The sequence below is a fragment of the Phoca vitulina genome, unplaced genomic scaffold (genome assembly GCF_004348235.1).
Source record: "Phoca vitulina isolate PV1807 unplaced genomic scaffold, GSC_HSeal_1.0 scaffold22, whole genome shotgun sequence".
NCBI lineage: Eukaryota > Metazoa > Chordata > Mammalia > Carnivora > Phocidae > Phoca > Phoca vitulina.
Genome location: NW_022589725.1, coordinates 7,561,854 through 7,582,848, shown reverse-complemented (window position 1 = coordinate 7,582,848; position 20,995 = coordinate 7,561,854). Strand labels below are relative to the sequence as shown.

The 20,995-nt window shown below is 53.4% G+C and overlaps 1 protein-coding gene across 2 annotated transcripts in view; it reads left to right on the top strand.

Annotated features, from left to right (window-relative positions):
* The window catches only part of PPP1R16B (protein phosphatase 1 regulatory subunit 16B), a 92,912-nt gene that overhangs the window by 66,213 nt on the left and 5,704 nt on the right, over positions 1-20,995 (top strand). The window contains exons 3-10 of one of the 2 annotated variants that reach the window (XM_032420190.1): positions 3,440-3,510; positions 7,395-7,540; positions 9,615-9,718; positions 11,411-11,535; positions 14,322-14,447; positions 15,190-15,265; positions 16,003-16,132; positions 16,224-16,392. In XM_032420190.1, the coding sequence (XP_032276081.1) occupies positions 3,440-3,510; positions 7,395-7,540; positions 9,615-9,718; positions 11,411-11,535; positions 14,322-14,447; positions 15,190-15,265; positions 16,003-16,132; positions 16,224-16,392 (947 nt within the window). The remainder of the gene's footprint in view (positions 1-3,439; positions 3,511-7,394; positions 7,541-9,614; positions 9,719-11,410; positions 11,536-14,321; positions 14,448-15,189; positions 15,266-16,002; positions 16,133-16,223; positions 16,393-20,995) is intronic. The other variant, XM_032420191.1, reaches the window with a different exon arrangement.

The window sequence follows — 20,995 nt, the reverse complement described above, 5'->3', positions numbered from 1 at the left end:
GTTACGTCCCCAGTGCCCAGCACCTGGCCGGACCAGGCAGGAGCTTAGTGGTTGTTTTTCCTTTGTATTTAAAAAAAAATAAATGATGGTAGTAGCTTTCAGGTATTTTCTTACTTAATCCTCAGGGCAACCCCACAAAGGAGCCATGGCTGTGATCCCCATTTTACAGATGAGGACACTGAGGCGCAGAGAGGAGGAGTAACTTGCTTACAGCCCTAGCTGAGCAAATGTGCAAGAACAGATGGCTCACGCTGACAAACCAGTGGCCGAGCCTGGGAGCTGGGGCTTGGGGAATGGGGAGCTGACCTAAGTGTGGGCCACCACGTGTGGACACGGCTGGCTAGAGGGAGAGCATGCCCCACTTGTGTTTGTGCTCCCTGAGCCCTAGCTGACTCCCGAGACACCCCCAAGCCAGCTTCCTCCATTGTGCAAGGTGCTTGGAGAGCAAGAGATGAGCCTGGAGAGGTACGGAGATGTGACTGCCAGGTACAGCTGAACAAGCTGCACACTGCACAACTCCAAGGCAAGGCATTCACACAGACTATGATGAGAGCAACGCCCCCTTGGAATGGGGCAAGGTGGCCACCCTGTAGGTGGGACCCCACCATGCAGAGCCTTGAAGACCAGGGTCTGCAAACCTTTCCTGTAAAGGGCCAGATAGTAAATATTTTAGGCTGTGTGGCTCATACAGGCTCTGCTGTTGGGTGAAAGCAGTCTCAGGCTACATGTAAACAAATGAACACAGGTGTGTTGCAGTGAACAACGTGATCTACAGGCACAGGTTACCTGCCAGATTCGGCCCGTGTACCATAGTGGGCCAGCCCCACGAAAGGACTGTGAACTTCATTCTTGGAGCAAGGTGGAGCCACGAGAGGGTTTTAAACAGGAAGTGGGAGGAGGCAAGCTCACATTTAACATGGCCCCGAAAGACCCTTCGGTGCCCCCCCAGGACCTGTGGTGTTTCTTCTGTCCAGCGTGTAGATTGCTGAGCCCATTTGTCTGCAGGAGGAGGCCCGGCTGGGGCCCCGGGGGCTCCGAAGCTTGCAGAAGCAGAGGCCACTGCTGTCCCCCTCCTCCCCACACCGGCTGTCAGGGCCCCTACAGCCCTGCTTCCTGCTCCGGCCTCAGGGGCAGCGCCGAGCAGCCCCGGGGCCCACTGTCTGGCCTTCGGAGTCCGAGCGTCCGACCTGCTCTGCTTGGTTGTGTGTGACCTGGACCCTCCGTCTCTTCCACGGGGGTAGTAATTACAGATGGGGACCCAGGAGAGAAGGCAGTCTGCGCGGACCTGGGTGCAGAGGACGGGCTCAGTAAGAAGACACGATGGATGGAGGAATCATTTTCCTTGCAGAACCGGAGGCAGGAAGGCCTGGTCGTGCCCTGGGTGCGGGCAGTGGGGTCTCTGCTCCGGTGAGGTGTCCGGGGCCAGGCTCCCTGCTGGAGCAGAGCGCACTCACAAGGGGGCCTTGGCTCCTACATACGACGGGTACTCTGTAGAGATGGGGGTGATTTGTCGCACCTTTGGGCTGAAGATAACTGCCCGCCATGGGAGTAATTCCACATCTGGGGCTCCCAGGAGCACGGAGAACACCCTGATAATTACTGCACACAAACGCTTTTGGCAGCTGGTGTGTAATTTCTCCCTCAAGGAGCGTCTTCTGGGACAGGAAGCCTGGTCCACCCCCCACCCCCCCACCCCCCCCACCCCTACCGTGGGATTTGAACCCTTGCCTCATGTGAGCAGAACCTTCTCCAAACCCCTCCTACATAGTAGGAACACAGTGGCCACTTCTACTCTCCCAAAGGCCACCTGCCCGGCCCAGGGCATTCCCCCCAGCCCGTGGATGGGCAGGGTGGGCCTCAGTGATCAGTGGCCTTGCCATAAATCTTACTCAGCGCTGAGGCGGCGACCAGCTACGGGGGCATCTGGGAGGGGCCTGTAGGCAGCGCCGCATATGACAGGGGCTGTCACAGGACAGGCGGGGTGGTCTGGTTTGTTCAGAGCTGGAGAGGCTGCTGATGAGGTCAGGGTCCAGGAAGAGTGGCTGAGGACTTACCGTGTGCCAGGCCTTAGGGAAAGGACAGTCAGCGCCAGGTCACTGTCCTGCCCCCTTGGGGCTTAGTGTCCTACCGCAGACAGACCCAAAGCCCCTAATTACCCAGATAGTTATGTAATTATCATTGTGAAAGGCTATAAATGAGATGTATAGGAACTGTGGGTGCCCTCATCTGGGGAGTTTCAGCTGAGACCTAAAGGTTGAGGAGTGAGGCACATGGGGGTGTGTGCGCGTGCGTGCATGCATGTACGTGCCTGCGTGTGTGTTAGGAGTGGATTCCTGAATGGGGCTGGCTGGCTGGTAGATGGGTGGATGGATGAATGGACACATGGGTAGATGATTGACGCTTCCAGGCAGTGGGAACAGGCTATGCAAAAGCTCAGAGGCCAGAGGATGTAAAGTGACTCTGTACCTGATGGAAGACCATTGTGGAAGATGTGTGGAGCTTTAAAAATGAGACTGGAGAGGTAGGGAGGGAGGGAGGAGCGCTGTGTACTGCCGAGCAAGTTGCGCACTGCACTGCCCTAGGAGATGCCGGTCCTGTAGACGGCAGTGTGAATGGTGCCCCCTGGACTGTGCAAGATGGAGGCCTTCAGAAGGGATCACATCACATGGACCTTGTATGTCTTCGTAAAGGTTTTGGATCTTGCTCCCAGAGCAGTGGGGAGCCATGGACGGCCTTTAACAGCGGGCTATGGGGCTAATTTCCATTTATGATGGCCCAAACCAGCGCTGCCCAATAGAACTTTCTGCACTTTCTAGTATGGTAGCCACATGTGGCTGTTGAGCAGTTGAAGTGTGGCCAGAGCAACTGAGGACATGACTTTTGAATTTTTATGAATTTAAGTTTCAAAAGCTATAACAATAGCCAGATGTGCAAGTGGTTCTGCAGAGGACAGGGCGGCTCCAGAGGCTCTGACCATACCCTCTGCAGACTCCCGCCACTCCTAACCCACAGCCTGCCGGAGACCTCACCTCTTGCCAGAAGCCTGGTGGAGGCCTCAAACTCCCCTCCGCGCGGACCTCAGTTCACACTCAGGCCAAGGATGCCGCAGGGCTGTGGCACCAGGAACTGGGGCTGAGGAGGATGGAGCTGAGGGCCCGCGTCCATCCCCCACTGCGCCTGAGACCTCGTCTTTTCCCCAGCACCTGCTGGGGGTGCTGACCTGGTATTTGTCCTGTGGAATGGATGGCCTTCTCCCCGCCCTTCCCAACTCACTCCTAGTTTCCCCACAGCTGCTTCCTCATCCTCCCATGCCTGTTGTAAAGAATCAACAAGATGGTTAGCGTCAGGACCTGGGGGAATGGGGGTCTTCCCCGGGCCCCTCACATCGCCGCACACCCGGTGCATGATGGGATGCTCACTCCTCTCCCCTCTGTTGCAGTACGCTACTTCCTGAAGAATAAGGTCAGCCCTGATTTGTGCAATGAGGATGGACTCACAGCCCTGCACCAGGTAAGGCCAGGCTCGCTGGGGTCCCTGGATCCCTGCCCCCCACCTGAAGAGTTACCCCACCTCCCTGCTTTTTCCTGCCCAGAACCCTCAGGCAGGAGGGAGGGAGGGAAAGGAAGCCTCAGCGGCCTCATCTGAAAGGCTCTTCTCTACTTGGGGGAGAGACATGTGTCTGTTACAAACACGCCCACGGAGCCCCTGTGAGCACATGCGCGTGCACACACGGCCTCCAGGGACAGGGAACCTTTGTCCACTGCATCCTCACTGCCCAGCAAGAGGCTTGACAAACAAAGCAAGTTTGTTTTGAGCTTGAAGTTTATGAAGCATGTTTATTCACACCCACCAAGGCATCCCTCCACCCCGGTGAGAAAGGGGATTGACAGGGAGGCCATGTGACCTGCCCGGGCTCACACGCCCTGATCTGTGGCCTTGAACTGGGAACAGTCACAGCACGCACCCTTTCTAGGGCAGTGTGATGGCCTAGCCTCCCTAGCTGGTCCCCAGCATTCAGTTGCCCTGCCCTGTTTCATCCTTCACGCAGTGGCTGCAGGGATGCTCAGGTCAAAGTCTCATGTTACTCAAAACACTCTGTGTCTTTCCACAAGGCTCCTCGAGGCCTGGCCCCTGGCCAGCCCTCCATGCTTCCCGGCTCTCCATGAGGCTCCAGCCATGTGGCTTTTCTGGTCCTTCCACACGCTGGCTCCTCCCCACCGCATTTCTCATGGCATGTGGGCATGTGCCCTGGTTAGCCCCAGTGGGTGGCAAGGGCCCAAGAGCTGTGCTGTGCTATAAGATCCTTACCTTCTGAGCACGCCCTCGGTGGCCATTTGAGCCATTAGCCTGAGCATTTGATGTTGGCCTCCCTCTGCCCAGACTCAGCTTCATGAGGGCAGAGCCCATGTCTCTTGCTCATTGATATGTCCTAGTGTCTTTCCCCATGCTGGCATACAGTGGGTGCTCAGTATGTGCATGCTGACTTAATGAACACAGGGAAGCCTCCCTGTGCCTTGGCCCAAGTTTCTGAGCAGGAGGACTTGTAGGCAACCTGGCGAGCGGGAGGCCAGGCTGCCAGACCCCCGAGCTGGTGAGAGCCTCTTCCTGTCCCCACGAGGGCAGGAAGGGATGGACGACGACTGGCTGCTGCCCCCACCCAGGAGCCCCAGGAACAAGCCCCACCCCTGGCCATCAGCCCAGTGGCTTCCCATGTGTCCTTTTGGCTGCTTTTCCTGTCCACAGGGTGTCCCGCATCCACTAAATCTAGCTGTGTGATCTGGGGCAACTTACTGAAGCTCTCTGTGCTTCACTTTCCTCATCTGTGAAATCAGAATAACAAGCACACACAACACGGGGTTGTTGTGAGGATTAAATGAATACCCATAACAGCCCTTCAAGCATCTCCCGACACTGCATAAATATGAGATGGCACTATCATTATTAAAATCCGTCACATTGTTCGCATCTGTGCAGAGTCACTTTTGTGAAGCGTAAGTTGATCCTCACAACAGCCCTTTGAAATATTATCAACCCCATTTTACAGCTCAGGAAACCGAGGCTTAGGGACAGCACCATCCAGTAGAATGTTCGGGATGGTGGGCTGTCCTGTGCATCTGCCCCGTGCAGGGCAGTAGCCGCTAGCCGAATGGGGGCCCTGGAGCACTCGGAATGTTGTTCTGAGGAGCGAATGAGGCAGTCCGTGGCCAAAGGTTAGCGAGGTGGTCCCAGTGGCCCTCCACTGCACTCACAGTGGTTACTGGTGAAGCAACAGGCTGTTTCCGCCGCCGGGGGCTGTCCTTACTGTCGCTGCCGCTCCTTCCGACCGAGGAGCACATTAAGAAGCAGCTTCACACGCCTGGCAAAGGAGTGTGGCTCTTCTCTAGGCAACAGGGAGCCTTCGGGGTTTGTAAACTGAGACTGATGGTTTGATGAGGGCGCTCGCTGGGTGGAGGCTTTGGGAAGGGGAGAGACAGGGAGAGACCGTGAAGCCTCACCAGCACAGTGGGGCTGGGGGCAGGGGTTTAGGAGCCGGCATCCCCACCCGGTGCTAGATTCGATGTGGGAAGGGAGGGGGCGGGAGGCGTCATCCAACTGCAGGTGCCATTTCCCACCTGGGGGAGTGTAGGGGAGGAGGCCTGCCCGCTCCACCACCGACCACCCCAGCAAGCACCCCAAACCCAGCCCTTGCCCTGGCCGGGCCTTTAAGGCTGGGCATCCCTCTCACAAAACTGCAATTCTGGGTGCACCGTCCCCTCTCCTTTCAACCTGAGCTCCCCCGCCACCCCATCCTCATGTTTTCTGCAGCCCTAAGGGTGGGTTCTCTATGGGCCGCTCCTCCTATGGACAGGGGCTCCTCAGACCCACCTCCCTGCCACAGACAGCCTGGGGCCCCTCGCAGGTCCCCACAGCCCCACTCCGGTATTTTTGGCGCCCTCTGCTGGCCACGCAGTGCCACTGCATGGTTCTCTCAACCACCTGAGGCAGCTCCACACTTCCTTGAGTCACCTGTACCCCGCCTTTCTGGAGAGATGCCCTCAGACCCAGCCAACCCCAGACCGGCTGGAGCAGAAAGGGGATCTGGATCTCTGGCATCATCTGTGTGAACAGCTGCTCCTTTCCCACATGCCCTTCTGGTGCTGAGCCCTGGCTCTGCTGGAGATGGGGTCAGGTACCATGGCCCCCTACCCCATCCCCACAGCCAGGGTCGTGGGTTCCCAAAGGTGCCCCTGATCCTTCTGCTGACATCCAGTCACTTCTCCCTATGCCCAGAGATACTCCTGGAGGCCCAGCCACCATCATCTCTTAACTGGATGATTTCAACACAGATTCTCACTGTCCCTCTCCTCCCCCAAAAGTGCTCACTTGCAGTCTGTTCTCCACATGCACCCAGAGGGAAGATTTAAAATAAGTCTGATTATGTTGCTCCTCTGAATATGACTCTGCAACATCTCGCATTGCATGAGGGCCAAGCCCCTACGTGGATGGGGAGTACTGAGCCCAGATCCCTGCTTCGTCCCCTGCTGGCTTCTCCATCCTGGTCTATAAAGTGACTCCCTGTCTTCCTCCTCTGTTCTCACCTCTCTCTGCTTTGTGGGCTTAGACCCCTCTGTCCCCTTGGAGTCTTTCTCCCTCTGTCCCTGGAGTGTGAGTGCTCTAATGGCTGTCAGAGCTCTGTCTCTCTGGGGGGGCTGCAGAGAGTCTTCCCTCTCACCAGGACTGACCTCCATGTGGACAGGCGGGAGCACAGACATGGCTGTGTCCTTTCAGGGGCTATATCGGGGTCCCCAGAGCCCTGATGTGGAGGTGGGTTCTCTGGGGGGAGTCTTGGTTACTTGGGGCTTCCCTAAGAACAGAGCTCCTGGGTCAGGAGAGGTAGCAGACTGACCTAGGGCCACACCTTGGAGGCGACCGCCAGGAAGAGGGACTCCCCCCAACAGCCCCCTCATCCCACCGACACCCACTCCTGCTCCAACCCGAGCAGCCTTCCTTGAACGTATTCGTTCTCTAAGTTACAGTCGTCCATACAATTTTGTTTGAAGAAAGCCTTCAGGAATTAAAAAAGAAGAAGATTTTAAAGCCTCATTCAAAATTTCCTTTCATTTCACCAACACTTGCAAAGCATCTTACTGCCACCCCCTTATGCTTTTTACGTTTCACTTATATTTGTATCTTGAATACTAAGAACTTACTCGTGGGGAAACCGAGGCTCAGAAGGGTTATGTGGCTTGCCCAAGGTCACACGGCATGTAAGTCATACAGCTGGATTCAGACTCAGACAGTTTGGCTCCACTGTCCTCGTGGCCTCCTGAGGGGAAGCTGGCGTGTCCCCACTGGGGCCGGGGCCCTGCGGAAGCTGACCTTGCCTGTGTCCCCCCTCACCACCACCCCTGCAGTGCTGCATCGACAACTTTGAGGAGATTGTCAAGCTGCTCCTTTCCCATGGTGCCAACGTGAATGCCAAGGACAACGAGCTGTGGACGCCCCTGCATGCGGCGGCCACCTGCGGCCACATCAACCTGGTGAAAATCCTCGTTCAGTAGTACGTGGCCCTCTCTCCCCCGGAGGCGGCCTCCGCCCTGCCTTTGGTGGTTCTCTGTTGGTTTTGTTTCTGCCTTTGGTCTCCCTCCTCTCTCCTTTTCGTCTTGGGTGCCATTTCCTTTACCTCTCGTGGGAGCTGCTGTCTCTCTCCCCACACCCTCCCTCCACCTCTGTCTCTGTGTCTCTCTCTCCTCCTCTGCCCCCCCTTCCCTTCCTCCCTCCATCTCTGTGTGCCTTTCCCATTCCTCTTTGTCTCTCTTCATTCTGTCTCTCCCTTTGTGCTGTTTCCCCCCAAAATATTAACACATCACATAAAAGCAACCACCCTTGCATTGTGGGAATGATCCCCATTGGTCTTGGTGTATAATCCTTTTGATGGGCTACTGAGTTGGGTTTGCTGGTATTTCGTGGAGGACTTTTGCATCTGTGTTCATGAGGGATGTGGGTCTGTAGAGTTCATTCCCTTAGGGGTTTGGTCTGGCTTCATATCAGGGTAGCCTTCTCTTTTTTATATCTCTTTTTCTCTGTCTCTGTGAATCCATGAGTTTATACTCAACTCCTCTGCTAGTACTCTTTATGTCTTATTGCCATTTTTGGCTTCTTTTGCTATTAAAAAAAAAAAAAAGCAAGCATACTTCCTTGGCCCTGTCTCCCAAATGCTACTTACATGCTTTTCCCTGGGGGTAGAACCTGCTTTGAGGGGCACCAGGTAGCAATGTTTTCCCTAGGAATAAGGCCATTTCTGTATGTGCCATTCTGATGGGCCTTTCCAGCCCTTGAGTTCCTTCTAGTTTGCTCAGGTTCTGTAAACACATAGGAAAGACAACATTCCATTTCAAGTGTGTTCGACTGAATTCATCTAATAACTGGTGGGCACTTGAGCTGGGCACTGGGCACTCAGGGATGCAAAAGTCCTAAGGGACCGGGCAGGAAACCAGGGCATTTCAGTGCTAGTGCTGAGACAGGGTGGGTCCTGGGAGGCCACGGAGAGCATCTGAGTTTAGGGAGTCAGGAAGAGTGGCCAAGAGCAGGTGACCTTTAGTGGAGGTCTCGGCAAAGCCGCAGGAGCTCATCAGGTGGCTGCAGGGGGCGATGGAGGTGATTGTAGAGGCTCAGAGAGGTGGATCAGCTTGCCCAAGGGCACATGGGAGCACAGAGAGGTCTCAGTGCAGGGCCCTTCGGCCTGAAGACTTACTGGTAGTCCATGCCCACACCTCTGATGAGAACCTGGCTGTGACTCAGTCTGCCAGGAGCACCTGATCAGTGATGGTGCCCAGAGGGAAGGGAGTGGTGCCAGCCTAGTGCAGTGGGTCCCCAGTGCTGATCTGTACCAGAATCATGTGGGCCGTGGCTTCAGAATATCCACTCCCAAGCCCCACCCCCAGAGATTGTTTCAGTGGGTCTGGAGTAGAGTACAGGAAGTTGCACTGTATTTCAGGGATGCCCAGGGAATTCTGCAGGGCAGCCCAGGACCACACGTGGGAACCACTGGCCCCCAAAATAGGTTCTGCTGGGGAGCCCCAAGGCTCTCTCCTGCCCCTGTCCTGTCAGCCTCTGGGTTGGGACTTGGAGACAGTGGGGGAGAGCTGAGGGTGTTTCTGCAGGGGGACACAGATTGAAATAGAGTGGGGGTTTGAGCCTTGACCCTCCCACATCCTCACTGTGTGACCTCAGACAAGGGACTGAACTTGTCTGAGTCTTTGTATCCTCTTGAGTGAGATAGCCAACAGGAACAACCCAATAGGACTAGTATGAAGATTAAAGAAGATGATGTGCATAGAGGGCCATTCGTGTTATTTGTGTTATGGTCACCAGGGAGGACTTTGACATTTGTCCCCAAGTGCCTGCCTGCTGGCCCAACAGAGCAGGAAGCCGGGGGAGGTCTGCTGGGACAGCTTTCCTGGGAGAAGCTGAGTCCTGAAGCTGCTGTCCTAGCTGGGGTGCCCCAGCGAGGAAGAAGGGCTGGGGGCGCTGGGGTGCACAGTGGGGCTGCGTGTGAGAGGCCAGAGGGCAGAGGCAGCCAGACCAACCCCAGCCACACCTCCCCGGGCCTCACTCTCACCCTCTGTCTGCAGTGGGGCCGACTTACTCGCTGTCAACTCGGATGGGAACATGCCGTATGACCTCTGCGAGGATGAGCCCACCCTGGATGTCATCGAGACGTGCATGGCATACCAGGGTAAGACCAGGGCGGCACGCCCTAACATGGGCACAGGTTATTCCCAGCCAGTGAGCTGGCTACGTGCCCACCTCATGCTCAGCGCCTAGGAAATGGGATGGGTCCTCATTACGATTGTTATCCTGGTGATTAACAAGCTGAGGACAAAAAAGGACCCTTGGAAAACCGTGCTGGGCAGGAGGGGGGCGTTGTTCTCCTCCGTGTCACCCACACACGCAGGCAGCCTCAGCTGGCCCTGTCTCCCCTTCGTCAGCTGTGACAATCCAATTCAATAAACATTCACAAGAAAGATATATTCCCATTTGGGAAAATAATCAAGAGTCAAGAACATTCGCGAGTGCCCGCTCGGTGCCAGGCACCATGCTGGCTGCCAGGGGCCGGGGTAAATAAGCTGTGGGCTGTTTTCAGCTCACAAATGAGCTTCAGAGAGGAAACAAAAGTAGCAATCAGAGACCTGCCCACCCCCACCAGCACGCGGACATATTTCTGGAGGTCTCCGCAGAAAGCTCAAATCCAGACCCTTGGCCGCAGCGTGAGGGCCGGCCGGGACCCTGCCCTTGAGTTCCTTCCCCTGGGGTGCTGTGATAACCACGATGGGGTCCCTCCATTCCCCAGCACCCGGGCTCTGCCTATCTGTCTTCTTCCGACCGTCTTCGTTTTTGTACCAATCTGGTGAATCTCTGGGCCCCCCTTCAGGAATTGTGTTTTCAAATGTGGTTGTCACAATCACAGGATTGATTATAAAGGAACCCAATGATATTAAACTATGGCTACCAAAATATTCCTAAACGTGTTATGTAGAAACTTGATTAATTCACGAAACAGCAAGATGACACGTTAGGAAAATAGGTGCACTTTCTGTTGGTGACCAAGCCACAGGCATTGCTAGTTCTGTGGATTTGACTCTCGGCCTCATGGAAGGAAATGCTATATTTCAGTTCGACGTTAGCACGAATGAAATTGTAATTTTTTTTTTCTCCTTTCCAGTTTACAGACCTCCCCCAAATTCTGTCCCAGAATGTTCGATCTAATGGACCTTTGTATAGAACATGTCACTTTCCCCTCCTTAAATACTATTTAGTAGCTGCCAGTAACACTTAGACTTTTAGCCAGCGATTCAGGCTACAGAACATCTGTCCGGGTCCTTCCACCTCAGTGGACTCGATGTGCTATTCAGAAGTTATATATTTGTTCGTTCAATCGTTCATTCATTCATTCATTCATTCATTCCCATAACGGAAACTCATGAAGCACCATGCCGCGAACACAGCCATGGTCGGGATGAGGGGAACCAGCAGAGCCCCCGGTCCGATAGGTGGTCAGAGGAGGTCAGCAAGGGAGGTGATCCCGGCCGGGTCTACAGCGTGAGGCAGAGCCAGCCATTTGAGCGGCTGGAGGCTCTCAGGTGGACGGTAGGGACTTCTGGTATAGAGGAACAGAATATGTAACAGTAACCAGTACTCTTGTAGTGCCTACAGGGCACCAGGCAGGAATGGCCCTTGTTCAGTGGGCCGGTTCGTGGCTGCGTGTTCCCTGGGCCTGGGGGACAGTGACCCATGGGCGTGGCTGTCTAGTCCCTTGCCCGGCAGACCCTGGGGAGTAGGAGCTGTGCCTCGCCCATCTGCCCCGCCACCCCTCCCCGGGTGGGGCCTGGGCCCGGGGCGCTGATTCAGTCCTCACTTTCCTACACAGGCATCACCCAAGAGAAAATCAACGAGATGCGGGCGGCTCCTGAGCAGCGGATGATTGCAGACATCCACTGTATGATCGCAGCGGGCCAGGACCTTGACTGGATAGATGCCCAGGGCGCCACACTGGTGAGCAGACGGGCCAGGCGGGTTGGGGCTGGGGGGCTCAGTACCAGACCAACTCGGGCTGAAGTGGGCCCGCACCTGGTCGAAGTTAAGCTGACACAGTTGGGGCCCATCCGTGGCCTTGAACCTCCTCCAGACCCGCTTTGGGGCCGGGGTTGCCCCCGGAATATGGAGAGTTAGCAGAGCAGGGCTCAGCCCCTTTGAGAATCTGGCCAGTCTCAGCTGGGCCTGGGGGTCAGGAACCCTGATGTCCACCAGCTCTCTCTCGCAGTTCCTCCTTCACCTCAAGTTCCAGGTGTCCATCTGAGCTCATTATGTTGTTGTCCTCCAGTGGTGTCTCCCACATAAAGACTGGAGCCACCAGCCATCCACTCCCACGTGCCACCTTGCTTTGCACCGTCCATTCTCCTGCCTTAGGATCTCCTCTCCCACCCCTCCGCCTAGCCTCAGCAACCTCCCCGAACCTCGCTGCAATAGCCTCTCCCCTGGGTTCTTTGGCTTCCGAGTCCAGACACCCCCAGTCATCCATCCATCCATCGGTTCATTCATCCATCCAAGCAACACACACCCGTGTGCCACATACTTCGCTAGACCATGGAGACAGAGAACAAGGGAACCCTCTTCTCTCTCAGGTCTGCCTGATTGGCTCCACTCATCCTTTCAGCTCAAGTGTCAGGGATTAGAAATTTTGACCTCTCTTCATAGGCTCTCCTAGCACTATGGAGCCCAGTATTGGGGAGGGTCTGCTTCTGAGGCTCTAAACTGAAAACAAGAGCATGGCCTCGGAAGCCCATGTACCCCCTCCGCCGATGGCTGGGCCTTGGCCTCGGCTTGGGGCCCGTGCTGGCCATGAGCACTCAGGAGTCTCAAAATCTTGAGCTTACTAGGTAGGGCTCAGCGGTACCAAGACCCCTCACTGCCCCTCAGGCCTGACCTGGTGACTCAGGTATAATAACTGGGCTCCTCCCACCTGGTTCCTGAGCCCCACCCTCTGCCTCATGCCCTTTCCAATTAACTGGGTCCCTGCTCAGCCCGGCACTCAAACATTCAGTGAGACTGAACACTGCGGTACGAAGGCAGAACCAGGCTGTCCCAGGGCGAGGCCCATCCTGGCTGGAGCTTCTTTGGGTCTGTGGCTGGGCCTCTAGACACACGGGTTTCCTCCTCTTGGACTGAGGCTGGCCAGGCCCATACTAGGTCTCAGGTCTTCCCAGGAAAGTGGGGTTTACTAACAGTCCCTTCCTCACCAGGTTGTTGGGAGGAATAAATGGGATTCTGCATAGTAGGTGCTAAGCACAGAGTCTCTAAACTCTCAGTAATATTAGGGGTTCACATTGTCATTATTATTACTAACACTATCACGATCCCAGTCATGCCTTTTTATTCCCCGCCAAGTATGAGGCCGCACAGTTTGTAATGTCTGGCTGGCCCTGCTGGCTGTCATCTCCCCAACTGGCAAACAGCACACATTTATAGATCAGATGGTTATTCTAATTTTCATGTGTGCCTGTACCAGATCACACCCAGGCTTCTTCTGCAAATTGAAAGGTAAAGGAACACCTCTGTTTCCCAGAACCTTATAGCAAGCGTACCCCAGGATGAGGCAGCGTCGGGCCATCAGGGCCGTGTTCTGAAGGGCTGCTTCCTAGGGCCATGCCTTCTCTCTCCCACTGCCTGCAGCTCTGTTGTCCCAGACCTCAGCCCCCTGGAACTCTCTGGTCTCCTCCCAGCCAGCCTTCCGCCAGCCTGCTTGGGCTCTCACCTCTGCCTCCCACCTCAGCTGGGCAGTAGGTTTCTCTTTGCCTCATCTCCTTACTCCTTCATCCATTCCCACGGTGTGCCTCGTCATCACTCACGGCTCTCTGAGAATGTTCATCACTTACTGAGTGTCTGTCACGTGCTAAGTGCTTTATGTACTTTCTGGAGATCAAGCAGATGGGACAAGTGAGGTCCCCAGGGTGGTGTCCATCACCAGAGGCCTTGAATGGTGTCAGGTAGAAGAGCTGTGGCCTCAGCACGAGGCTTTCCTTTATTGGATGTACTGATTGCCTATTGTGTAGCGAAGGAGCCCAAAAATTTAGCCTCTTGAAACAACGATCGATATTTATTATCTCAGATGGTTTCTATGGTTAGGGAATTGGGAACAACTTAGCTCGGTAGCTCTGGTGGGGGTCTCCCAGGAGGCTTGACCGGGGCTGGAAGATCCATTTCCAAGATGGTGCACTCACATGGCTGGCAAGTTAGGGCTGGCCTCAGTGTTTCACCTCCTTATGGCCTCTCTGTACTACATGATGGCTGCTTTGTCCGAGAGTGATTGATCCCAGAGAGCATGAGGTAGAAGCAGAGATGCCTCTTACGACCTCACCTCAGAAATCACACACCACCCCTTCACAATGTCCTACTTGTTAGCAGTGAGTCACTTGTTCTGGTCCACATTCAAGGCAAGAGGAATTAAACTTCCTCTCTTAAGGGAGGTATGTCAGAGAATTTGTAGACATTGGAGACAATTTGTAGACCACACTGGGCCTCTGAAACCCCTTCCTCAGAGCTCAGCACATGGTAGGGACTCAGTAAGTGCTGTTGCCTTAACCACAGGGGCTCTCAGACCAACCACATGATGAAGAGTGGCCTTAATAATACTTTGCAGTGTGGCTGGATTTCTGCTTCATTCTATTCCATTCTACCATATCCGGAAATGAGCTGGGATTTGGGTTGCAAAGAGGGCTGTCCCATCTCCAAAAGTGGTACTGGCACCCATAGGGAAGGCTCACTTTCCCCCTCTCCTTCAGCTGCACATAGCTGGAGCCAATGGATACCTGCGGGCAGCTGAGCTCCTCCTGGACCACGGGGTGCGCGTGGACATGAAGGACTGGGATGGCTGGGAGCCCCTGCATGCAGCTGCCTTCTGGGGACAGGTAACTCTCAGCCGTGGGGCTGTGAGCGAGGGCACGAAGGACCCACCCGCTGTCCTTTGGGCTGGCAGTTGGTTCACAAGACCCACTTAAGGTGTTGACTACAACTAGTTTGCGGGATAGGAAAAGACCTAGAGAGTTCACAAAAACATTTGATAAGTTGTGTCCTAAGAAGATGATAATCAAATTTACCAAATTAGAAAATTCCTCACATTTCTGATTTGCATCGTTTCTCCCTCTGTTTCCCAGATACAAAACTCTGCAGCTTTTGCAGTACCTCCTTAGATACCTGGCAGCTCGGGGCGCCTGGGTGGCTCAGTTGGTTGAGCGGCTGCCTTCGGCTCGGGTCATGATCCTGGGGTCTTGGGATCGAGCCCTGCATCGGGCTCCCTGCTCAGCGGAGAGCCTGCTTCTCCCTCTCCATCTGCCTGCCACTCTGCCTACTTGTGCTCTCTCTCTGTCAAATAAATAAATAAAATCTTAAAAAAAAAAAAAAAAAGAGATACCTGGCAGCTCTAGGTTTACAGCGGACTCCTTCTTCTCCTATCCCTTGGCCCAGGCGGTCGGAGGAGCTGTCAAGCCCATTGTGTTGCCAGGATTCCTGGCTCCAGGGTGCAGAGCCTTCCCTGCGGACCAGCTTTGCCCCATCACTCTTACATCAGATCCTAAGAAACGTGGGGGCACTCTCTCTACCTCCTAGGCTTTTTGAGCCCAGGGGGAACGTGGGCTTCTTCCTGTGTTTCAGATGCAGATGGCAGAGCTATTGGTGTCCCATGGGGCCAGTCTCAGTGCTAGGACATCCATGGATGAGATGCCAATAGGTAAGCCCCGTATACAACCCAGTACACACTTAGGTACTCATCAACTTTTTGATGGATATTGGGATAATTGGGTAAATACAGAGTTGGCTAGATGGTGGATTGGTGTGTGGATGGGTAGAAGAATGAATGAATAAATTAATGAAGGGTAGATTAGTGTGCAGATGAACAGCTGGATAGATGGATAGATAAATGTATGGATGAGTGGATGGATGGATGATGGATGGGGGATGGATGGATGGATGGGGGATGGATGGATGAATCAGTGGATGGGTGGGTAGGGGATGAATCTATGGGTGGATGGCTGGGTCAGTGAGTAGGTGGATAGATGAATGAGGGATTGGGTGGATTGAACGGGTAGGTATATATGATTCGAGATATCTATAAGTTTTGGCTTGGGCTACGTAAAGTACCTGCTTGTTTCTCTTGATACTTCTTACATCACTGGAGAGTTGATGACTCCTGTTGGAAACTACTGAGGGTGGATGGATCTTTTGGTCATAGCGGAGAACCTTAGGAGCTGTGACTCTGTGGGCCCTGCGTTTCCTGCTCTTATCCTCTAAGGATTGGGGTGTAGCCCAGGAAGTGAGGCCGGTGTTGTTTACTTCCCTCTCTGGATGCCCCCAAAAGATGCTGGGAGTTTTCAGTGCATTGGGGTGGCAGCTCCTGTGGTCTGGAGGGCACTTGGGGGCCACGGGCCCCTGCGCTGCTCCCCACAACAGCCTCCTCTACCCCTTCAGACCTGTGTGAGGAGGAGGAGTTCAAAGTCCTGCTGTTGGAGCTCAAACACAAGCATGACGTCATCATGAAGTCACAGCTGAGACACAAGTCATCCTTGAGCCGGAGAACGTCCAGCGCGGGGAGCCGTGGGTGAGTCAGGGCAGGCCGGCCGCGGTCCCCTGGGGCGCTCCTGCCTGCGGGGCTTGGGCGCAGCCCACCAGCAGCTCCTCTCTCCCCTCAGGAAGGTGGTGCGTCGAGCCAGCCTGTCGGACAGGACCAACCTGTACAGGAAGGAGTACGAGGGAGAGGCCATACTGTGGCAGCAGCGGAGCGCGGCCGAGGATCAACGGACCGCCACCTACAATGGGGACATCAGGGAGACCAGGACAGACCAAGAGAATAAGGACCCAGTGAGTGGCCTCACACCCTGGCTCGCTGTCGGCTGGGGCGGAGGACCCCAGCCCGGGCTTGGCCTCTTCATCTGAGGGCCTTCGGAGGGAGGGCAGCAGGGCAGCGCCCTTGCACCAGCTGGATCCCATTCGGTGCTGGTGGTTCCTGGGCTTACTGAGGCGGTCCTGGGGGTGTGAGAGTCAGAGCTGGGAGCTTTGGCACCCAGGAGGGTCTCATAACGGACAGGAAGTACCTGCTGCCTGCTCGCTTGTGCTCCCGCAAATCTGGCTCTGGGCCCCCCAGAAGAGAGGCTCAGTACAGCAACCACCCTGGGCGCTAAAGGCACTAGAGCCTTTTTGGGGGGAACATAACAAGATGTTGAGAATTGTGTTTACAGAGCACGTCTGGTTGGAAGAAATGTTTGGGAAAACCGAGTAGGGTCCTGGTCGGAGCTCTAAGAAGCCAAGAGTAGCCAGGGGTCTGGGCGTTGAACGGCTTTCTTAAGGGGATGCCATGGTGGTTTTCTAGGACCGCTGGATCACAGTTCCACAAACTCGGGGGCTCAGAACCGTAGAAATGTATTCTCTCACCGTTCTGGAGGCCAGAAGTCTAAAATCAAATTGTCAACAGGGTTGGTTTCTTCTGTGGGCTCTGAAGGGGAGTCCGTTGCATGCGTCTCTCTCAGCTTCCTGTGGCTCAGGCGTTCCTTGGCTTTTGCTTGCAGGACTCCAGTCTCTGCCTCCGTCGTCACATGGCCTTCTTCCTTGTGTGTGTCGGTGTCTCTGTTTTCTCTTCTTAGACAGCAGTCATTGGATTAGCGCCCACCCTAATCCAGTATGACCTCATCTTAACTTATTACATCTGCAAAGACCTTGTCTCCAACTAAGGTCCTATTGAGACGTGTGGGGTGGCCAGGAATTTTGGGAGGACACTGTTGGACTCAGTACCAACATGCTCGGGTTTCACACATGGCTGCTGGCTTGCTGAGTGGGGCCAGCAAGTTTGGGGCCAGAGCAGAACTGCTGGGGCCAAAAAGGGAAAGGCTGACCATCCCAGCAGCAGTCTGCCTTTTTGGTACCTCCACCAATGATGAGCAGCCGAAAACATTTCTGGAGAGTATTGCTTTGGCGGGATGCAAAATGATTAGCCCAGAGTGCCCGCGTGGGACCCTGCTCCCTGCTGGAACAGAGAGCTCACATGCAGGCTTGTCTCCAGCCGGTGAGGGTGCCCACCCAAGGGAATCCAATCACAGCCCTGGCTGGGGACAGAGAGGGTGCCTTGGAGGCTTTGTTCTGCCTAGTTCCTAGGGTCGGGAAGAAAAGAGCTGCAGACTGAAATTAAATCACATTTATTTATCTTTCCTTTGTGAGTTGAACTTACGTACAGTACACGAATCTTAAATGTTTTTTTTCAGTGAACTTTTATAAACGTGTACCCTCAGGTGAATGCGTAGAGCATTTCCATCACCCCAGAAAGCTCCCAGGTTCTCTTTCAGTGGTCCCCTCACCCTAAAGGTAGCCACTGTTTACCTTTGAGCACTCAAGATGAGTTTTGCGTCCACATCTGCATATGAATGGACCCAGGCATTCTGTAGTCTTTTCTGTCTGACTTCTTCCGTCACCATGAGATTCATCTCTGTGCAGGCATATAGCAGTAGTTCAATCTTTTTCCTTGCTCTGGAGAGTTCTGTTGTTTAAATATACTACAGCGTACATGTCCATTCTCCTGTTGGTGGACATTTGGGTTGTTTCAAGTTTGGGGCTACTTTGAATAAAGCTGCTCAAAATGTTCTTATACGTGGTTTGTGGTGGGCATAAGCCCTATTTGCTGTAGGATTATATAGCCAGGAATGCAGAACGAGTCATGGGGAGGCTACTAGAGATACTGCCAAGCAATCTTCCAGAGCGACTGTACCTCTCGCTCTCCCAGCAGCCCCATTGAGCTCTTCTTGCCCGTCCCTTTTCATCCGAGCCACCTGGCGGGCTTGCTGCGGTAGCTCGCATTTTAAATTTGTATCTCCCGGACGGTGGACGATGGGGAACACGTTTTCATGTGCTTATTGGCCGTCTGCTTATCTTCGTTTGTGCAGTGTCTTCTTTTGCCCCTTTTTGTTGGGTTGCCCTCTTTTCCTTATTGATCTGTGGGAGAGACTGAGATTCTTCAAGAAATCCTCACGGAAGCAGCTCCTCCTCCACACCTGTCCCTGTGTTTGTTCAGATCTCACAGGCCCAGGACTCTGCCAGAAATGCTCACTGGTGTGGAGCCGCATAAATCATCAGCCCTGCAGGGGAGAGGGTGGGAGGATGTGGCCTGAGTTTGTCGGTAACTTCTCTGGCTTTCTCAATGCTGTGGTTTGTTTGGGGGTTAGGTGAAGGCAAACAAAGGGGGCTGCTTTGCAAAGAAAAAAGAAGGAGCTCTGGGCTTCAGGCCAGTCACCCAGATGTCCAGTCCCAAGGACACCTGTCAGGGTCCAGGGCCCCAGATCCCGGGCCCAGCCTGGGGAAAACCAAGGAGATGGCAGGGCACAGCTATGAAGCCCCGAGCTCCTTCCTTTTTCTGACCTACCCCTTTCAAGGCTTTAGGTACTGGCAAGGCTGTGAGAGTCTCTAAGGTAGACAGACGTTCTCAAAGTGGGTTCCCTGGACCAGCAGTAGCAGCATCACCTGGAACGTGTTAGAAACGCGAATTCTTGGGCGCCTGGGTGGCTCAGTTGGTTAAGCAACTGCCTTCAGCTGAGGTCATGATCCTGGAGTCCCAGGATCGAGTCCCACATCGGGCTCCCCGCTCAGTGGGGAGTCTGCTTCTCCCTCTGACCCTCTCCCCTCTCATGCTCTCTCTCATTCTTTCTCTCTCAAATAAATAAATAAAATCTTTAAAAAAAAAAAGAAAGAAATGCAAATTCTCCGGCCCCGCCTCAGATGGACTGAATCATACATCCTGGGCTCCGGGTTTAACCAGCAATCTGTGTTTTAACTAGCCCTGCAGGGGATTCTGATGTGCACAAAAACTTGAAAACCACTCACCTAAGGGAGTGTTTGCTTGGTCTGACCCGCAAGTAGGGTTTCAGCCAAGACTCCATCCGATCAGCCACCAGGGCTGGCTTTGGCACATATTTTGGCCAAGCTGACTCCCTGGCATGAGGCTCAGGAGTCTCCTGCAACAGCCCCGTTTCTTCAACTGGTGGCTCACAAACTTAACTGTACCAGCACATCACCTGGGGAGGTGTTTTTGTTTTTGTTGTTTTAAACTTCTGGTGTCTAGGTTGCAACCCAGACTGATTAAATCTGAATCTTTGGGCCTGGGGCTCAGGCTTTGTATTGATGTATTAAAAAAAAAAAATTAGTAGACTTGATTTTTTGGAGCAGTTGTAGTTTATAGAAAACATACGTAGGAAGTACATACAGTTTCCACACACCCCCTTCATCATGTGGGGCTTTCCACTGGTATTAGCATCGTACATTAGTGTAGTAGGTATATTATCATTGATGAACCAATATTGATACATGATTATTAACTAAAATTCATAGTTTACCTTAGGGTTTACCCTCGGTGTTCGACATTCTATGGATGTTGACAAATGTGTGATGTCATATATCCATCATTAAAGTTTCATACAGAATACTTTCACTGCCCTAAAAATCCCTGGTGCTCCACCTACCTGTCCATCCCTCCCCAGCCCCCTGGCAACCACTGAACTTTTTACTGTCTCCATGGTTTTGCCTTTTCCAGAATGTCATAGAGTGGGAATCACACGGTGTAGCCCTTTCAGATGGGCATTGTACGTGTGTTTTTAACTCCCCCAGGTGATTCCAATATGCATCCGAAGCTGAGAACTAGTGTCTAGATCCGTGCTCATCAAAGCATCATCAGGAGTTTGTTAGAAATGCTAAAATTCAACCCAACCCAGACCTGGTGATTCAGCATGTGCATTTTCACAAGAGCCCCAGGTGACTCATATGCATAGAGTTAGAGAAGCGTTGATTTAGACAATGAAGAATGGTCTTTTCCAGGACCATTCCGGAAGTAAAGAAAATAGATACAAAAATTCAAGCTGAAAAAAAAATGCCCCAAATGTGGCATCAGTCTGCCTGCATAGCTCAGAGGTGCCATTAAAAACAAAAAAAATAGACCATACATACATGGAAGCTTACTATGGGAAGTGCCCCTCACCTTACCATATTTTAACCTAATTATATATTTCTTAGAGATCTTTCCAAGAAGTGGAGATTCTTGGAATCACGAATCAGCACAGGAAGACTGCTTTCGTTCTTTTTACCAGATGTGGAACATTCTAGAACAAGTACTTGTCATAATTTCCCACCTGCCTAATGGTGACTTTCAGGCTTTTCTCCCCTAAAGGAACATATATCTGTGAAATGAAGTCCTAGAAATGGGCTTGCTGGTGCAATGTATGCATTCTTCCTCAAAAACGAATTTTTGGGGGGTGAGATGATGTGATATTGTCCTCCAAAGAGATTGTGGCACTTTATGTACCTGCCTGTTTCCTCACACTCTTGCCGACACCAAGTCATAACACATTTTTTAAATATTTGTCAGTGTGACAGGTAAAGATATTTTGTTGCTTTAATTTTTATGTCATTAATTATGCATGAGATTGAATAT